Consider the following 21721-nt stretch of genomic DNA (forward strand, 5'->3'; position numbering starts at 1 on the left):
CTTTCTTTCATTCCCTTCGTTTTTCTTTATTCTTTAAATCGAAAACGGTATTACCAAACATGTGGCAAAGAAAAGGGAAGTCAAATAAAAAAAAAAAAGTTTTCGGTTTACAAAATGCGAAGTGTAGAAAGAGAGTTACTTTACGGTTAAGGAAATGAAGTGGATTGAAGGTGGAACATAGAATAAGAATTTTCGTAGCTTAGAAGTAGCATTAATCAAGTCTTTAATAAGCAGCTTATAAGGCAACGATAGTGAATTTATAATGTAAATATTTTATCGGGGTATATAACCAAGTAAAGGGAGAGAAAGGGAACGCACAGAGAATTGATAGAACAAAGGATATCAAGGGGAAAAAATCAGGGGATGTAAATGGCTTGGAAATTGGAGAGAAGGAATTAGAGATAAAAGCGGTATGTGATATCAGGTGGAAGTGGGAGGGGAGAAGTATTTGTAATGCAACGTAGCAGGATAGGAAAAGGGAAAGAAGTGAGTCAGCTAGGAAGCTAAGGAAAGAAAGTGAAAGAGTAGGAGGGAAAGAATTTTTTTGAAGGGGAGAAGAAAGGGAAAAGCTAAGAGGAATGAAAGGGTGGACAAAATGGGGGATTATTTCGAAGGCAACTTAGTGAGCAACTTAGCGGTGAAGGAGGCAACTCCAGGGTGACGAGAGGAGAGAAATGGAGTTGGAGGAAAGGTTCAGTAGGATATACTAGGTCATTATCGGGAGGTGAAGTGAAGAGAAAGAGAAGTCGAAAAGTGTGATGTTGCGTGATGCGAGAAAGAGAGAGAGAATCATTGTTTCTGGGATACAAGAGAAAAGCAGGAAGGTGAGAGATAAGAAGGTGAGGAGTATGAAGATGACTTAAAGCTGCAGTGTTGAAGCGATTGGTAGTATTTGAAGATGTGTGCTTCCCTTATTGTGAAGTTGGGGGAACCCAACTTTGCAAAAAGCAAAATCAACTTTAATGAATGAATGCCATGAAAATCTCATATAATTATTGGATTAGAATATGCATTTGTAAATTCTATTTTCCTATTCCTTTGTCTGAGACGATCTGCCGAGTTCGTTTTTTTTTCTCGGTAAATGCCGCAGTTTATAACGCGTAGCTTTGACTTTTAAAACCAACCCAAGTTTTTCATGGTTTGCATAAGTCTATTTTATGCACTGTATTGCGTCTGTCTTGAAGCCTCCTATGCATCCCCCTTAAAGGGAGTACGTTGATATACTGTAAAGTAGTAGTCAAGTAGATGGAGGTATTCTTTTGTCAGCTCACATGCCAGTAGCGGAATAAAAATATTAACATCTTTAGGAAGTCATTTCTTCGTTTTTTAGAAGAATCCATAGATTTGACGTATTTGATCAAATGCTGGTAAACTTCGCGGAGAATATTGCCTTCTTTCCGGAAATTCCATGGCCAAAGTTACAAAAAATTCCTTCTTTCTCTAGTCACTGACATTTCAAGCACAAAAAACGATGAAAGAAAATGCATCGAAACCATTTTCTTATTACTGCGTTCTCTTATTGATGGTTGCTTTAAATATCTTTTTTCTCCTCATTATATCTTTCGTCACATCAGAACTATGCCGTAATGCCAGTTTAATGATTATTCGTTTGCTTGTTTTTCACTGACACACTTCATTTGACATGGTGAAAGTGAGGTTAAATGAGTTAATGTTTTGTGTTTTGATATTCAGTAGACCCATGGGGCAGCAAGCAAAGAGTATTTTTTACCCTTCAAAGAAGTTTCCTGCAAAAAACAAAACTGACGTATAGATAACTCTTGGTCAGCAATAAACTCGCACACTTGTTGAATATCCTTGCTCATGAAAAGGGTCTCTACCATCTCATCACCCTCAAGAGATTTCCCTTGACCAGTATAAGTAGGCAAGTGCTCTTAAATGATTATGTCTGGCTTAGGACTGAAGAGCACACTTTTTCATTGAGAAATTTCGAAAGTGGTCTCTTTCTTACGACAGGAATTTCGTGACAATTTATTGATTTTTGTGTGGATGAGGATTAGATCTGATTTCCATTTTAGTCTGTGCCGAGCTCAGCTTCTTCTTGTAGTGTACTTGGGAAACTCTAACATAACTTGTAGAACAAATATCTAACTATGTAGTGAAGAACAAGTTGACATCAAGGATTTTCCTGATGGCTTAAAAATATCATATGAAAAGTAATATGGGGGTTTACTTGTTAAAAAATTTATGGTTGCATTTTTAGTAGTGCCGAATCAGAGGAGACTAATAATATATTTCAAGACTCCCATCGCTCTGTTGATAAGATTACCATTTCCTTTATGTAAAAAGAATATTCAAACGCAGAATCTTATTACGACAACTGTTATTGTTTCCATTGAAGTTTGCTTTTATAAATCGATCGTAATGCCCAGTATCCGCACTGGACGACAGTACTCCAGGTTGCCAGGTTAATGATTAACATGAGGAAGAAGTCTGCAATAGAAAACAATGAAGAAGTGTATTTTAGTCAGGGCACATTTTGTAAAATTCCATTACTATTTCTTCTAACCAAATGTAAAAAGTAATGTTTACACTAGCGTCCTCTCTCTCTCTCTCTCTCTCTCTCTCTCTTCTCTCTCTCTCTCTCTCTCTCAATTTGTGAATTGCTAATTACGTTAATTAATTAATTACTGGGATAAATGTGCCTTGCACTTATCGTGGATGCCAATTAAGGCAGAAATCACATTAAATCACATAGATTGAGAATGGAAAATTTCCAATTTAGAATCTATCAGTTCAAAAATAACCCTTTATTAACGCAACAGAAGGAAATTACTCAAGGAATGCTTACGTAATTCTAAATAAACGAAGTTCCTGATAGAACTAGCAGCACTTCAAATACTGGTTCTGGTTATACTAAATAAATGCATTATGAATACAAACATTTACAGAACGGATTTGAGTCCATTGTAAGGACTCGTTACACTTTCTGCTTTTCAATGAATGTTGCATGTGGATTACTCTAACCTGATAAAGCAGAAATTCTGCCAAGTAAGAAGGGGGGACAGGGCAGCGAGGCTGATATACAAACGTTCTGGAATTAGATTTTCCAGGTGACAACTCGTATATAAAAGATCTCTCACTTGCATGAATTATCAGTGGAGGGCATTTGAATTCATATTACAGAGCAAAGGTTATTTCAGTTACTGAACGTAATTCATAAGGGAAATATATATATGCTAGGCTTTACAAAGGGATTTATGTTGGGAAATGTAAATATTGAAACAAGGAACATGCAAGATTTTAGTAAGAGAAATTCACTTACCTGCTGTTCTGTATTGCAGGTGCACAACTGCAAATAAGCTTGATCCAATATGCCATCTTTTAACAATACAGCCCACGTGGCCAGATCAGAACAAAGGCATGCACCCAGAGGAAGGACACAGGAAACATGTGTGAGTCTCACAAGGCCTGAGTGGTATCTATTAGGAGCGGGATGTTTTCCTCTCGCTCGCTTTGGTGTGGGCACAGAGGTCCTGCAGCCTGAAAAAGTGATTAACACCAGCAGATAGGAGTTCACAGGAATACAGTTTGTAAGGCAAGATATCTAAGGTGAAATCTAGCATGTCTACTAAACCCGTGACTAATGGAAGCCACTCCCTCGTCTCCCTTCGCAAAAACATCCCACACTATCACTGCTGAAGCTGGGTCTAGAGTCCCTACTTTACCCCGAAGTCTAGCTGTTTTATCTTTAAGGGATTTTGGGTGCTGTGTCAAGAATCTGGAGACACATGACAGCTCCCCCCTTAAGCAGGTGGTCACTCCCTTTCGGGCGTGAAGGCCTATACTAAGCAATGCAGCTAACATAAATTGACCTATCTCACTGCTAGGACAGGAATATGAGATTCTCAACTTAATAAAAGAAAATCCTAACACCACTCAAAAGGTGTTTATAGATAGCTAATTGCTGTCTCTTGGCGACAGTGAAATTTCATTCCTAGTAAAGTTACAATTTAAATTGCATCTTGTCTTTGATGTGATCTATTATCACATTGCTGTAGTACCTACATAAGTGACAATGATCTAGCTACAAATACAGTGTTATTGCACAGAGTATACAATTTCTTAAGTACCCAACATGCTAGGAAATGAGTAACCTGAAGGGTATGTTAGGAAATAAGCAACCTTAGCGGTTGATGACTACAACAAAATGCGTAAGGGCTAGGACACGCCCTTTAGCTTGAGAGGCTAGAGAGTAGTTCTAACTTATTTGACTTGGTAGGTAACACCAGGTGAGAAAGGCAACTATCAACCTCGTCAGGATTTTGACTGTCTGGGATATTCTCCTCAATTGAGGCACTGTGCCAAGTGTGCCAGGAGCGTACCAGCTCTAGTATTGGACAATAATTGATCATTTCTTGATTTACAAAACTCTCCCTCTTAACTTCCTAGGTGACTCCTACTATTTACAGGTTTTTGTCTAGGATATTAGATATGAAGTTACTAAAGTAGAGATCACTCTGGCTACCTCCTCTGGGTAGGTGCCAGGGTCACTCTGTGCTGGAAAAGGCAATCAGACACTAGTGCCAAGGAGAGCTCGTGGCTCTAGATTAGTTAATTGGATCTCTTGTGCCCCTTTTTCTTCTTTGGGTTCCTCCAAGGTCTGTCTATGACAGTCCTAAGAGTGAAGTCAGGGGTAACTCTAGAGGCTGCTGGAAGGCTCCCTACTCCAGTTGCTGTGACAACCGAAGCAAGGGCAGTTGCATCTTCTGTGTCTCTGCAGGCCAGTTCTTGGTGTAGCCCTTAGGCCCGCCAGAGGTTCATCTTCAGTGGATGGAGGTAATTGGGAAGCAGAATTGTCAGATGTTGGAGGCTCACAATTGGCGATGGCTAATGAAATTTGGTGGATCTCCTGTAGGAGGATCTGTGGTCGATCTGTCACTGGCACCAAATTAGGGTCAGGCACAGGGTTCAATGCTAGTAAAGGCTCAACGTCCAAGATAGACAGAGTGGTACTGCTCAAGTTAGACTGAGAGTGGTACTGCTAAGGGCTCTCAAGTGGCATTGGCAGAGATTTGGGGTCAGGTGTTCCTGACAAGGAACACAGGCGCAAAACCCCTTGTTGTGCCTGAGTTGGGCTGAGACAGAGATTCCTGTGTCCTCTAGGTGGAGGTTAGAGCCTCTTGAAATAGTTCTAGTTGTGGTGTCTGCGGCACATTGCTAGCTAGGGCATCTAACACAATTGGTGGAGTGCCCTTTAAGCTTGCTTGTCTTACAGCGGTATTGGATTTTTCAGCATCCTTTCTTGAGGAGGGAAGAATTCTTTGGTGGCCATCCTTTCCTGAGGAGAATGGACTTGGCCTGGATTTGCACAGAGTGCCCAATGTGTCGACCATTCTAGTGGGCAGATGGTGATTCTTCTGATGGCAGCATGCCTTTCAAGGTGGCTGTGCTCTGGTCAAGTGATGCTACATTCAATGCCTCCTTTGTGGAGGTAGCTAAGCAATGAAGGGGTGTTGGGAGAGGTCCTCCCCAGAGGAGGCCTTGTCCCAACAGAAACTCTACCACGTTAATGCGGTGAGATTGATTACCCCAAGGTGTCATGACCCGGAGCTCGACTGTGGAAACAGACGTGGAGTGGTCCTCTACCCAAGTCAGCATCCACTGAGTTGTTTCGTTTACAGTGGCACAGGCAGGCACACAGGGCTGACCAATCAGACTGCCGAGCTGGAGCCATCAAGGGCCACCACTGAGATGGTCTTAGTCTCCACCCGCTCGGGGTGAGGATGGTCAGACAGCTATACCTATGCAGGCTTGGCATTTATCATGTTGACTAACTTTGGAGAGGTACCATGCTTTGGGTAAGCATGAAAGCCGCCATTGTAGTTGCCAAAGGCACCGCTGTCCTTGCAAGGGCCCCTTTTCTGGGCTTGACTGACTGGGATGTCCATAGTTGATGAGGTTTTGTTTGAGGTGGATGGAGAGGAAATTTTTGGTGTCCTTAGGAGGGTGCTGCTTGCCAGCTCCTCCTTTATAGTGGCACTCAGATTTGGAGTGTGCAACTTTCTTGCAGTAGTTGCACATTGGAGGTTTTGAAGGGCATACTGATTTTGAGAGATGCTTAGGGGGCACTACGTGCCAGTGAGATGTGCTGGAAGATGGTTTATAGGTCTCCCAATCATCAGCCATACAACAGGCCTCCGTGAGTGTTTTGGGATGCCTGTCATTGAGGTGCACAGGGTGGGCCCCAAGAGCACACTGGAAGAGATCCTCTAGCATGGTTCTGTTAAATAGTTCCTCGAAAACTGTGCATGGCATGGATTTGAGCCACTGTCATTCTGCGCAAGTCTTGTGATAGCTCCATTATGCCCAGGTCCATATGATTTCTTTTGAGAGGTCTCTAAACCGCTGTCTCCATTTCTGTGGGGTTATCTCATAGACCTTTGTAATTACCATCTGAACATCCTCCATGTTTCCCCCATTACCCTTATCCAGCAAGCAGTAAGGCCCTCTCCATCCCGATGGTGGTGTATTAGTCAGAGTGCTTCTACTTCCTCCAACCATACCTCTGTCTCATCCTCTGTCCAATTTGGTATTAGAGATTTAATACTGGATATTAGAGTATTAGGCACAGCAGATGTGGGGATTAGAGGTTTGCTGATGGTCTAGAGCTGCAGCACTGTCTTTATGAGCCTTCTCCAGCTCGAGCTCCTTTTCTTTAAGAGCTAGTTTGTACTTCCTTTCTTCTTCTTCTCCTTCCTCTGGTTTTTTTCTATCCATTCTCTTTCTGGTTTGTCTTCTTTGTACCTCGCTCCTGTCCCTTGAGACCCTCCTCATTCCCCATATTCATGAGGGCTTGGTAACATTCTTCCAAAATGGTTCTGATAGGATAGGACAGATTTGAATGGTCTGTGAAATTAAAAAGGATTTCAGGAAGTATCACTTCACTTTGGGGACTTTTTAATGGAAATGGCACCTTTCAATAAGGTGGCACTGTGGCTGAATGTGCTGTTCAAAGGTCCTTGTTAGCAAATTTTATGGGATACACACTGTTATTGGCACTCTGTATCTCAAGGTACAGGTGTGGGTCCAGGTGCAGTTTGATTAGTCACTCAGGACTCTTTACTATAGAAAATGGCACTTTGCCCAAGCAGAGTGCAAGGAAAAGTAAGAGAAAAAGAAGGGGTCAAACGCTTAAGATCAGGTACTCATCGACAGTGCCCCAGATTAGTGGTACTGTGAGAGGGGAAATCCCTCTGCTGGCACTCTTAGGTGGCTAGTTCCTAAGTGGTGCTGCTTCCTTTCATGCTGAGGGAGGAAGTCTTGGTAATGCACTTTAGTGTTCGTGCAGTTTAGTGCTGACGGTATACGCAAGTCTTGAGAAAAGGACTCACTCGTGCCAGACAGTTCAACAAAATATTGTTAATTTTCCCGTAACCCCACAAATTTATTATGTGAGACAGAATGCTCAGTTGCCTAAGGTACTCAAGAGTGAAAATGGATTCAAGTGCTAGGACGCTATTGCATAAACAAATTACCGCACTATGCGTGAATGAGTAAAAAGGAAAGTAAAAATAACAAGCAGTGTACACTGATGACACAAGAATTATCCCAAAGATTGTATTTTCTGTATGACTTTTGAATGTTTCCTGTTACCTTGGCTTGGTGAAGTAATGGGTTACCTATCAATACTACTTTGCTCAGTTAACAAACCTGCTCTTATTAATTCGTACTTGTTAAATCTCTCTCTCTCTCTCTCTCTCTCTCTCTCTCTCTCTCTCTCTCTCTCTCTCTCTCTCTCTCTCTCTCTCTACCGAGCGCGTAGATCCTATAAGGATGATTCGTTATGTATAACTAATGTTCCATGATTCGCTCTTAGGAATTTACATGAAATGTGTGTGCCTAGTTTCCGTTATGTTAATTATTTCATAAATGGTTTCCAATATACTACACAAGATGTTACGTGTTAGGCATGTGAGTAGCAGGGGTGTATACGTATCAGCTTATCCTTTTGTCATTGTTGTAATGATTCGTGATGATGATGATGATGATGATGATAAGGCATGATGGTTCGGTATAATGAATGTAGATGGTGCAGTGTGGTGATTGTGAAGGCTTTCGACCCAATGACGAAAGAGAAGAGGAATCAGCAAGATGATCTTTCGAAGCTAAACAAGGAGTTGCTTTTTTCTACCTGTATAAAGATGATTGGGAGAGGAAGTTGTTGATTTTCATTTTTAATTCATCAGGCGTAAGCTGTGGAGGTTTCAATGCTTCTGTTATTAGACATTACTTTAATTTTGTGTGCTGTCTTCTCTTTCACGTAGTTTGTCAGTCGAACCTTTTTACTCACCTTTTCCAGTTGTGGAGCAGTTTATAATTTCATCGTAAGCGTTGGCGTCAGTCACTGCTGTAATGATCTTAAAAACCTACATAGTGTTCAAGGCTCTGGCACACCCAATATTGTCCTGGTTGACTGGCAGAAAGTGGGAAGTTGTGTTTGGTGGTGAAATTACCACCTGAATATTTTCATTTTCTGTGCTACCCCAAGCACTTTTTCACTTTGGGGATGAAATACTGGTTGAACCTCTCAGAGAAGGACAACCGAGACCCATGTCTTGGATTTTTTCATTGATAGTGTGAGAAGATATCTCTTGGTTTGTGTGATAGAGAGAGAGGATTTTTTGGGTTTGCCTGTGTGATATACAGTGCCAGGCTTTATCATATCCTGCTCCACATTGCCAAATACCATGAACATTATTGTCAATCCTTCCATGCGTTACATACTGGTGCATGATTACGCATGTGTATTTATTGTTAGGCATCTTTTTTCAGAAGAGCCCTGTAACATCACAATGAAACACTTTTGTCTCTAGGATGGATGCTCCCCTCCAGAAAAATTTTCTTCAATTCTGGCAGAAACAACCCTGTAGCTTCCTCATCAACAGAGGTAGCCTCTCCAGTAACTTGTATTTTCTTGGGATGATGTTGATTTCTGAACCCATGCAGCCATCCCTTGCTTGTTGTGAGTGGCTTGGTGTTCCTTTTGGTTTCGTGTTTATTTTTTTCCCTTTATATGTTAAAGTCCTCATAAATTTTTAAGTTCTTATGCTGCGTGCCCACCACTTTGAAGTCCATTGTATTGTAAATAAGTTTTCTTCTGTTTAAATGAAATTTTTTAAATTTTTTTATATTCACAATAACTCTTCTTAGCAGACGCAAGTAATTTGGGAAGGAAATTTTGTTTGTTTTTTAGCTAGTTTACCAATCGTAAGTATTTGATGACAAACCTTTAAATTTGGGAAAAGTTTGTCTATTTATTTAACAAAGAGCGTTGTAAATACCAGTGTAATGTTTTGCTATTAAAGCTTCCATATTTCGCGAGGGGATGTTGTGTGTCTCCGAGAGTTATTGGTGGCTGTGAGACCTTTGTAAAGTAAAGTTTTTCTGTCCTCTTGATATGTCAAGAGATTTATGTTTCTGATAGGTCTGTTCTCAGATTAATGGCTTAGTCATACATTTGCGATTCAAAGACGTGCATGTCGTAATGGCTGGTTTTGGCGATCATCGCCATATTTGCGTACCTGGGGCAACCAGAAAAAAATATTGACGGCTGATTACGACACCCTGGTGTAATACTCCATTAACTATAGTGAGAGCATTGTGCAGTTCAAGATGAACCTATGTATGTCCGTAATCATATGTGCAGTATGCGCGATGATTAGGCCGTGCCCACATTTGGTGGTTGGGACAGGATGGCTTAGTGTGTAAATGCATGTCGAATTATGGTTATCTAATTGCGTTTTATTTACATAGGGACATGCGTTACGGCATGTAACTGTGCCGTGCACATGAATTCCACCATATAGATTCAAGGTGAACTCATGACCAGTCATTCTCATTTTTATTGCAGAAAGAACAAGATCTACTTGTTCCAACCACATTACCACTCCCATCATGTGATTTTTTTTTTTTTTTTTTTTGAAGAACGTGGAGAACATGGATATGCTAGATTTCATAGCTGAGAGCTAACATGACCCTGAATTAATAAAAGGCATTTTGGATTATCACGATGCATGGAGGAAAACAACGCAAGTTTAAGAAGAAGCATAGAAAACAAGACGTTGCTAGGTCTGACCCTACTGACAATGCAGAAAGAAGAAGGAATACTATGAAAACTTTATGCAAAAACGGGCAACTGAAAATCCAGGACTTCTATGGTCGTTGGCGTGCGCTAGGCAGCAATGCCACAACATAACCCACGTAGCACACTGAGTGTACTGCTACATAATCATGGCGATTCATGGCCTGCTACGTAATGGATGGGGCATCTTGCAATTGCAAGTTTCGATTTGCGCAATTGCATCAGTGTTGCATAGTGCACAATGACATGACAACAAATGACAGTTAGCACAGCCGAACTGATTTGTTTTAAATGGTTTAAAACACCCGCCATTACTTGGTGCAGTAATGGCGCATGTCATTATACTTGGCAACGCGGTGTCGATTCATGGCGATTGATGGCAAGTGTGTGAACGACCCATAATTAAAGCATATCTTGTGAAGGAGACTGAATCCTGAACGTAGTGGATGCTCTTTCCCCAGTGACATTACTTCAGTAACACCGTTGAGAGAACTTTCTGTGAGTGACAAGTGGTTGTACACTTATGCATTTGTAATCTTACACACATTTTTAGTTTTCTATTGTACCGGATTTGTGTGTCCGTTTGCCCTCACATCTTAAAAACCACTGAGGCTAGAGGGCTGCAAGTTGTTATGTTGATCCTCCACTCTCTAATCATCAAATATATCTAATGACTTCCCTCTAGCCTCAGCAGTTTTGATTTTGTTTAAGGTTAAAGTTAGCCATAATCGTATTTCTGGTACCAATATTATAGGCCACCACCAGACCGTGGCTGAGTTTCATGGGCTGCGATTGCCCTGAAGAAACTTCGGCACGTTTTTTACGTGTTTATATTTTTCGCAACTAAATAAGAAGAGCAGTTACTACTTCAGAAACCTCAGAATGTTGATGAACTGCTTATCAACTTCCCCTTATACGCACTGCAGCTCAATTTCTGTCTTGCGCATGCTCCTGCAACTTATTAGATACCAAGGTTATTCCGTTTCTGCATCACCTTCTTCCTATCCGAATAAGACTTTCTTTGTCTCGATGCCCTCCTTCCCCCCTCCCAAAGTATTGGAACTGCACCAGTCTCATCGAATGAGCGTCCTTCCGTCTGTCCTCGCACCAATCCACTTCAAAGCTCTCTGATCCGCATTTGCATCTCGTCTTCCCATCTGTACACGTCTCGCCCCTTGGTACTTCATAATTATGTTCTGTATTAGGAGTCCATGCCAATCTAGCTGGTTTTCAAGATTATAACAACTGCAACTTGTGAGAGTACGCTCAATTCCAAGAGATTTCGTAACAAAAATAATAATATGATTACAGTAGTCATAATGATTATTCATTAGCATAGCAACCAGACATAACAGAAAGTGCGTAAGTGGAAGAATATTGCGAAAAAAAAAAGATAGAGGATAGTAGGGTTAAATACGCCGGAAGTAATGTAGAAATGAAAGTAACTTGAGTTATTTCCTCTTTCTCCTCTCGTTTTCTAACTGTGCTTATGCAAAGGAGTTGCTAACATCTTATCTTTGCTAACAAGTGGCCTCTTAGTTGTATGGTACAAGTGGAAATGTGGTTAGGATACGATAACTGCCTTCAGCTCTTTGATTGAGGTTAATGATCACTTTATCATGGCCGTTTCGTCTTTGGCGAATCTCTAGCAATTGGTTCTTTTCATCGTAGCTTAAATGGCAACAGGAAGATATTTCGTTTAGTGACGTTAAGGCTGCCGTTATGGAAAGGGAATAAAGAAGTTGAGGTTTTTGGATTTGTGAGTAGTTAGTGGTTATGGGGAAACCATTTTTACGTAAGAAACTAGGTTCTGTGATTTCTGGATGCTTCATTATTGCGTAAATGCGGGAATAAATTTGTGGCCTTTATGATGATGGTTCGTCTTTTATTTCATTTGTCTTCTCTCCCCTTTTTGTAGAATTGTCTTCTCTTCACGTTTTGTTCCACTTCACCTTGTACTGATTGCACTGCATGGCCATTTAGTGCCTGATTCTCCTTTTAATCAATGAGTGGATCTTCTCGCTTACTTTTTTTGCGACTTACTATCAAGGTGATTCCATGGAAAATTGTATTAGATATTATCGATTTTCAAGTACTTTTAACTAGTATATTTATATGAAATTCTCTCAGTCAATAAAACAAGGTGAAAGTCAAAACTTATTGGCTTGGGAAATCCGGTGTATGAAAAAAAGGGAAAGGATTATCAGGGTAGTAAGATCAAATGGGTACTTTCACGTAATTACTCTCCAGTGTATAAGATGTAAATAGTGTTTAGGCGGTCTAGATTGGTAGAGATTTTTAACAGCTATGGAAATTTTTGCCAACAAGTTCCTAGCTATGGTTTTGTCCATGTATTTTTCATTATTTTTAATTCCGTTCTTCCTCAGGTAAAGGCTAACTATATTAAATGGACATGCCTCGTGGAAAAAAGTGTAAAGTTCTGCAACATTTAAAGTAATAGTCAACGAATAAGATACTCGAGCAAATGGCTCTTCGAAGTTCACAATTAAGGCGTTTTTACGGTCATCTGTTCAATAGGCTAAAACTTGCCTAATTGTCAGAGATTACACATAATAAATCAACATAAATACGCGTATCGTATAGTCCAAGTATCCTGCTATTGTTTTAAATGTAGAACAGCACATGAAAAAAAAAAATCTCTTGGAAAATTAATTTTGAACAAGAGCTTTTACAATCAGTTATACCTTGAGGTCCGACATATCCAAGCACTTGAAGTCTGCGCCATTCAGATTCTACTGAATAAAAAGTTGAATCATGCAGTCTATATCTAGAGCCTAAACTGGATTACCATCTTATTGATAACTTGGAAGATACCGGACAGCACGAAGTAAAAAGAATGTGTCCTTTCTGAATAGAACTCATATATTTACACAGCATATCCTTGTTTTGAAGGGATTTGAAACTCTTTGTAAGCATTCAGTACTCATGAATGGTGAAATGGAACTTTGTCCACTTCATTCATTATTGTGGTTTCTTTACATAATATTATAATATATTCATTAATGAGCTTTAAAATAACTGTTAATGAAATTTTATGTGATTATATTTAATAAAGAATCTTTAAGAGTTCCTATTTACAAGGCTTAACAGTTCTGGAGGACTTATCACCATGCATAGCAGACTGTCTTGGGCAGCGTAATTAAAAGATCCTTGTTGTCTACGTACAGGCAATATAGATGCAGAGTATGCGGAAATCTCTGCCATCTCTAACGCCACCACCAGAAGAGTAAAACAGAAAGGAAAATTCCAGAACAGACAAGGTAGCTTTAGCCATTGCCCATGAAAAGCAGTAAAGAATATTTTGAAAAATTATCATGGAGGAAATCATTTATAGAAATAACAACGAGGACCGTCTGATATATTTGGAAAGAAATTAGAATATTATCGGACAATTTTACGTCAAACTCTTTATCTATTTTGAAAATTTGGGAAATGTATATTTCCAATCCAAAATACAGTAGTAGAAATATTATGTAGAAGTTCTACAGTTGAATGGAATTCCATGCATTTTGTTAAATTGAAGCAGTAGCACAGCGAGCCTCCACCGGCTTCCATCGCCTCAGACCACCTGAACCGCCAGAGTGGTCGTTAATATTCCAAGTCAGACCAACGTCAGTCTGAATTCTTCAAATTCAGTTGCACTATACTGGAAATAGGCATAGTTAATTTTAGTCTTATTTCTTTGTACCTTCACTTTAGACATACAATCAGTGCCATGGAATGTTGCCATTGTAATAATTAGAAAGTTACTGTGTTTATATATACGTATATATATACTATATATGTGTATATGTATATATATATACATATATATATATATATGTATATATATATACATATATATATATATATATAGATATATATATATATATATATATATATGGTATAGTCATTTTGCGGAATTGCTCATTTTGGAAAATGACGAAAATGTCTGTCATTATGCAAAAGACCCCAAAAAATGATGGTCATTTAAGAAAAAAAAAAAAGACACGGGATTGGTCATTTTGCAAAATAGCTATTAGTATCGTCTATGATTTTATAAAACGATCAAACAGCTGCTGGCCTATATGCAAAATGAAGCGCTTCAGCGGCGTGGTTGGTATGGTATTAGCGTCCCATCTCGGTGGTCGCGGGTTCGATTCTCGGCCATTCCATTGAGGAGTGAGAGATGTGTATTTCTGGTGATAGAAGTTCACTCTCGACGTGGTTCGGAAGTCACGTAAAGCCGTTGGTCCCGTTGCTGAATAACCACTGGTTCCATGCAACGTGAAAGCACCATACAAACAAACAAACAATATGCAAAAATGTGCAAACACATGCATATACAAGTATGTGTGTGAAACCTGTGCCATTAATTGCAACTTGTGTGGTCAAAACATTCCATGTCATCCTTCTGGGCGCCCTTGTTCAGTTGTGAATGACGATGTTGATGAGCCTTTGCTCTGATGCTTATGTAATAGGAATCGGAGCATTCAGGCTGAACAAAGGGAATCGAAAATAGAACAGAAGCAAGCTGAGAAAATGAAGAATAAATCTGTACAGCGCTTCAAGCCAGCCCACGCAGGGGACACTGTCATTGTTCCCATTCCCCTCGTTGACCGCGGACGAGCGGAGTTTGATAATGCAAAGGCAATTATCGTTCGGCCAATGGACGGCGGAACTTATAAACTTGGGACAAAACAGTTTACTTAAGCAGGTCTACACCCGTAATCAGTTCACCCTGTGTGACGAAATAATTCATGTCACTCGAAGAAGTAACAACGGATCGGGAAGTAAATTAGCGAGAAGTGGCTATTGCAGATTCAATGGGACATAGCCACGGGATCAGTAAGTGCGGCTGTACCTAGTCATGTCTCTGAACAGACGCTGCAAATGCTACAAAAAACGAAGTAGATGGAAATGCAGCGTATCCTGTTCTAATAAGTCTGATAATGCTACTTTTTATCATTGTTGAAGTAATTTTCAAGTTTAATAGTTATTTTGCAAAATGACTACAATTATTTGAGCATTTTGCATAATGACAGACAATTTTGTCGTTTTCCAAGATGACCAAAACACACACACACACACACCCACCACACACACACAAAACATATATATATATATATATATATATATATATATATAGATATATATATATATATATATATATAATGACCAATTCCGCACAATGTCCGTAACGCGCGCGCGCACACAGAACACACACACACACACATATATATATATATATATATATATATATATATATATATATATATATATATATATATATATTATTTGTTTTGAGATGAGGGACATGAAAGTAAAGGAATAAAAGGGTACAAAATACTGTGCAACTTCCTCCAGGTTGCTGTGTTGTCTATCGGGTAAGAAATTTAATTTACTATTTATTTTATGTAACGATGTTACACATTGAATTGCCCCGAAGGTTGAAGTGGAAAGTTTTACTGGATATTCAGTGACTGGAAAAGGATAAAAAAATTTCGGCTTTTAGTTAATGCGTGGGAATGAATAATTCATATTTCTTCACCTGTGATGGAGAGTGGCCGACGTATCTACTTTAATATATATATAATATATATATATATATATATATATATATATATATATATATATTATATATATATATATATGTATGTATGTATTTATATTTACACACACATATATATATATATATTTATATTTACATATATATATATATATATATATATATATATATATATATAATAATAATGTACATATACATACATATTATAGATATAGATTGGCCACAACTAAAACTAGGCTATAGCAGGGAATGTAAGAATACTTTCATACCGTCTTTATATACACGTCTCAGTAGGTCATTCATGAATTTGCCGTTTTCCCCTCTTAATACTTGCTAGAAGCGTATTTCAACTTTATTGGTATTATTGTCTACAGAAAATTTATACACAGTTTCGACTTCGTAAGTTCTTGTCCATTTCAGCAAGTACTCATTAAGATGACAAATATCAAATAACCAAGATGTCCCCTATTTCAAATCTATTGTAATCCAAGCTTAGTTTACATGCACTCTTTTCCCTAAGTTGTTCAATTCCTAAATTAATATGTCGAACATATTTCGAGAGGAAACTCCCAGGCGGAAACCTCCGAGTGGTAATGGAAATAAAGAGACAGTTCTCCGAACGTTCCCAGTCTTTTGGGGGAAATCAGACCAAAGTGGAATTCGACTGCTGCCTAGATTTTATCGGTATTTCAAAAGCATGTCGAGTTGCGAATTACATTGTCTTCTATTGATAACTTGAAATTTTCTGCAGCATTTACAGCACATCCAACGGTAATTGAATATCACTCTTCGTAGGATTTCAGAGTTATATCACAATTTAGGAGTTTGAAATTCATTCAGTCCTAAGAATTTACCAGTACATTATTTAGTCTTATATCATCCTCGTTCTTGAGTGATGGTGTCATGTCGTTCTGGAGAAAACTGAGCTACGGGAATTGGAAGAAAATATATTGTCAAGAGGATTCATTAGAGCCCTACTCAAAAAAAGTACTATTTTAAGGCTCTTAATATTGCTGATTTTGAGTGGTTTAAATGAATGGCTAAAAATGACTGGACATCACAAGCCATATTAACGGTACATTAGTATTTTGTATTATTACCTTCATCAAGTGATTGCTGTAACCTTGCAGGAACCGACTGGCTTGCATGTTTACGAGAAATCATAGATCTTTCCGTCTAGCCATTCAATTTTATACCAGATCTTCCCACTTGCTTGTTTAGATTAATGATTTTTTAAGAATAATACCCACTTTAATTAACATTCCTATCTTGGTATGATTCATATCAAAAGTAATTGCCCAATAAAATTCATGAAAAAAAGTATCTCTCTCTCTCTCTCTCTCTCTCTTTTGGCGTAAGCGCTCTATGACCGATTGTTCATGAAATTCGTGTCGTGAAGATGCATATAGTATAGGAAACTGCTCTGATGGCGATGTCTTTAGTTTGATGGCTCTTTAAGAAAATGAAACTGAAGTACTTATTTTATTTTTATGAAGCATATTATTTAATTGTTTTGTTTTGAACAACATAGTTTTTCTTACTAATACCTTGATGTTTATTTTTTTAATTTCGCTAGTTGGAACCGCGCTAATTTGTAATGCAAGGTGTTTAGCTCATTTGTTAATTGTGTGGCCGTTGATCATTTTTTCATTCCTCGCTTTTTCGATACACTCAGTTACTGTCTTCGTGGTTTTAGTTGTTTCTTGTCTTATACAATATATGATTCTATGAGGAAAAGGATGCTAAGTAAATGCCAACCGGTATATGAAGAAAATTAGTGACAGGCAGCAGTGTAATTGGGCCATTTTACCGGATGTAGAAAACTGAGTTACCGGTGTGATTAAAATGAAATCTTATTCTTTGTCTCTGTATTTTTGCTTCCTGCCACCTCTCATCTATTATATCTGGAGAGCTCATGATTTTCCACACTGCGTTTTAACCCCGTAGCATTTCATCAGATCTTGCAAGAATTTAAGTTCAAGGGAAGTGGAGGCTTTGAAGCCGGTCTTAGTAATGTGAATCGACTACGGTTCCTTTACCGAAAGAAGGGAACAAGAGAGCGAGCATTCCTTTATTGGTTCTTTGGAAATTCCTCAGAAGTAGTGGTCTCATTCATTGAAGATTACTTTTTGTAAACCTCTTGGATTGTTCGTATTACAGTAATGCAGAGATGCCGAGATAGTAAACGGATTTTTATGTATGACTCATCTGATCGTCTGGTAACAAAAAGGAAAAACAAATTTCCCATGAGTAGGATTTTTGGAGAGGGTGATAGATAGTGATTGTATGACTTAATTCGAACTGAAGGTACTTTGATTGATGCACTTTGAGACCCTTGTATTGTGTAAACCTCAATCTTCCTCTGTTGGGTTTAATTTTTTCATTACTTCAAAACGTATACTAAAACAAGGAATGTTAAGCCAAGTGGTTTTTGAATCGTTTGTGGGATTGGTTTACGTCTCGAGGGTATTGTAGTTTGCAAGTTAATACTTGGGCACTGTGAGATCTTTTAGCAATTACTGGCATTAGTTGAGTTTATTGCTATAGTATTTTCTTCAGACACAAGCTGTTACAATAATGGAAGACGTGGTGAAGGCAATTAAAGAAATATGCGCATAGTGTGTGTAAAATGTTTCTTAATCCCATATAATTTTTTTTTAAATCACTGAATAAAAAAGTTTCATATTTAGGTTAGAGATTTGTCGAAGGAATGACTTACAATCACAGCCCCTTTTGCTGGCCTCTCCTCAGGACCTTACCTTGCACTATGTCAGATAAGGGTTTCCCCCTGTTCCTTGTTTCCGTAAATTTTTTCTAGATTGTTCATGTGATATCTGCTAATAGAATGGTAGATTAGTGTCACAAGATAATGACTCTTCATTTTCTCCGTACATATATTACGTTCAAAACTTTATACAGCAAGTCACATCTTTCGGAAGTAACCAGGTTCCTCAACAAAAAAGAAAACACACACACACACACACACACAGTCTTGGACGCTCGACCAGAAAGAGCCGCACCCCCTGTGTGTAAACAAGTATTACAAAATAGTTGGGGTTGCCAACTACAAAAAACGAGTGATCTGAATGTTTCTGGTAAAATCTCAACTGACACCAGGCAGGCTCTTCCTTCTTTGGCTTATTACTGTATGCTAAGGGTAGAACTGACTCGCATTTATCAGCATTTTATGCATGCTTCTAACCAAATTCTCCACTTAGAAATTTGTGAGCATTATCTATTTAAAGATAGGTTCTGTCATTTTTTTTTCTTGCTTTTGTTGAAGATGTTTTAAATGTAATTCACTATCATTATTTTAAACCATCGCATTTTACGTTAATGTTTTGCAGTTAGTTATTTTTTAGTATATATTTTGTGATTGTGTGCTAATTATGATAATGGCGATTGAAATTAGTAAAGATAAAGAAGACACTAAGGTAATTGTTGTGGATAGTGCTAATTAACGTGGTTCTGTGTCTACATGTTATGTAGAGTTTTCGCCACTCAGGGGAATTGGTTGTGTACTTTGCAACCTTATCCTAAGGTATTTTGAGTGGATACTTTAATGGGTACAGAGGTCACTTTGCCAAATTAGTGGTGCCCCCAAACTAATCAATAGGCGGGGATTTTTTTAGAGGTTGGTCATTATTAGCCTCATGTGACTGAAATCCGTCTCATTCCTCTTCTAGTATGCATAATGGCACTTTATCGCATTCATGTAGATGTGGTCATGATTTATGTAACCAAATACTTTCATGGGGAACAGTAAGCATTGATTCTGTAAGATTTTTTTTAGGATTGTTTATTTTTAGCTACCGATATAAGGAATTATTTATGGAATTATCTTCTTGTCTATTTCTGATGTTTGCGACAAGTCGCATCTGACAGGAAATGTGCTCTTTAGCCTGCATAAGACTACTACATATCTGTATCTTTCAGTCATTTATTTTGAACTCAGTCATCGTGGCATTCAAGAGATAAGAAGCTGTCATATTCTAAGGGATTTCCAGCTTCATGCTCGATGTTTAAATGGGCGTGATGGTCCTATCCAGGTACGCCATTTCAAAAAGTGTTTCCATGTTGTCTCTGTCAGTATGACCTACCCGTAGAAATTTCTATGTAACCCAAAATGTTTTGTGGCATAGCTCCTTACCTTTAGGCATAGAGGTTCAAGTATTTTATGAATCTGTTATTGACCATCATTTTGGCGACATTACTCGATTGTGAGTTACACATTATATATGTCGGTTTCCTTATCAGTCTCCGGATCTCATTGCTGAATGAATTCCTTGTGTTTCTCGTAGAGCTAATGTTCACTTGTGATACCGTAGCTAATATATATACAAGTGGTTTGTAATGATGAGAATTCCCAGTCAAAGAGACACATTAAATTTCTCAATAAAATAACAAATCATTATAATTTTATATTGTGAGGTCAGAAAAGAGTGAGGGAGACGAAGAGTGATTTCAAGTTAAACAGCCGTTTGCTAGTGTTTTGTCTTAGAATAATATGTGGAAAGTTACAGCTAGCAAGAGCTACTTTGAAAAATCAGTAGTTAGAAAATAATTTAAGTCATGTTCAGGTTTATAGTGTTTCATGTATATATATATATATATATATATCTATATATATTATTATATAATATATATATATATATCATATAATATATATATAATATATATATTATATATATTAGACAATAATATTATATCTATATATATATATTATATTATAATTATATGATATATATATATATATATATATATATATATATATAATAATATATATATATACATACATACATACTTACATACATACATACATAAATACACACACATATAAAACGTATAATAAGTATTATCTCTCTCTCTCTCTCTCTCTCTCTCTCGCCTCCCTCTCTCTCTCTCTCTCTCTCTCTCTCTCTCTCTCTCCCCCCATTTATAAAAGTCGAGTCTATGACCACAATCCTTAAATAGTTTCTCTTTTATTGCAGGTATGACGGACGTCAACCCTTCTGTCACCAAAGGTATAGTGTGAAAAATAAAGGACATTGATTTTTTAAGACACACTAATAAGATCTACGTAAGTTGAATGGTAATTATTTGTTCCTCTATAGACAATGCTGATCTTTTTCTTATTTGATAGTAATCTTAATTTGTGTTTACGCAGTTCTGCAATTATCCATGGTATTTTTTCTCGTGTTTTTGGCTTTTAATTGAAAAATTCTCAGACTGATTGATCTGGTATAACCCCCCCTCCCCCCCGCCAGCCGCCGCGCCGCCAGAACGATGTCCGTTAATCGTAAATTCGTAAACGTTTAAATTATTATTTTCGTGGAAAAGAATGACCTAAAGTTCTTACGGGAAAATCCGTTCGATGATACAAGACTGATATTTTTCATGTTTCTTATTTACTCGAGTGTAGGTAATAATCTAATTAATAGCTACCGCTCGTCCAAATTACGTTGGCTTTGCATAATTCTGCAGACAGTCGTTATATACCTATGGAATTTATATAAATTACAGTGGGAACAGGACAGAAATGTTATAATCAGATATAATATTTAAGTCTACCAACGTTTCTGGACCACAATTATCCCATTTTCTAAGCTAAAAACAAAAACACTGTAGATAACAAAACCACACAAATAGCAATAAAAATACAGTCTATGATAGAAATCAGTAAATGTACATTGAAACAAGAAAAGAAGACACGTCTATATAGTATGTTTGTCAGAAAAAGTTGAGTGACTAAGAGCGATACATATTTGAGGTTCAAAGAAAACTTTCAGCAGGAATAGATGCCTGGATTGGGAAATTCAATTTGAACACATAACTTAGGATTTAAGAATTGTTAAGAGTTACTCATTCTAGGCTCTACCCAGTATTTCATAAACTTATTGTATGTTTACTTTAATTTGCTTATTTTATTTTGTGCTTACAGTTATTTACTTGATGTCTCATATTAGGGAATTTAGGTTCAATAGTTTTAACAAAGGTTCTGTAACTGACACCACGTCCGTGTGCAACCGACAGGTGTCCCCTGGTCAGGT

General features: G+C 38.0%; 1 protein-coding gene across 1 annotated transcript in view; it reads right to left on the reverse strand.

Moving 5' to 3' along the window:
• Nucleotides 1–6494: 6494 nt before the first annotated feature.
• Nucleotides 6495–21721, reverse strand: part of LOC135211929 (formin-2-like) — a 103047-nt gene continuing 87820 nt past the window's right edge. Inside the window, exons 5-6 of the mRNA XM_064245171.1 lie at nucleotides 6766–6867; nucleotides 6495–6538 (exon numbers count right to left, since the gene is read on the reverse strand). Of these exons, the coding sequence (XP_064101241.1) occupies nucleotides 6495–6538; nucleotides 6766–6867 (146 nt within the window). The remainder of the gene's footprint in view (nucleotides 6539–6765; nucleotides 6868–21721) is intronic.

The sequence above is a fragment of the Macrobrachium nipponense genome, chromosome 19 (assembly GCF_015104395.2).
Source record: "Macrobrachium nipponense isolate FS-2020 chromosome 19, ASM1510439v2, whole genome shotgun sequence".
In the NCBI taxonomy this organism is placed as follows: domain Eukaryota; kingdom Metazoa; phylum Arthropoda; class Malacostraca; order Decapoda; family Palaemonidae; genus Macrobrachium; species Macrobrachium nipponense.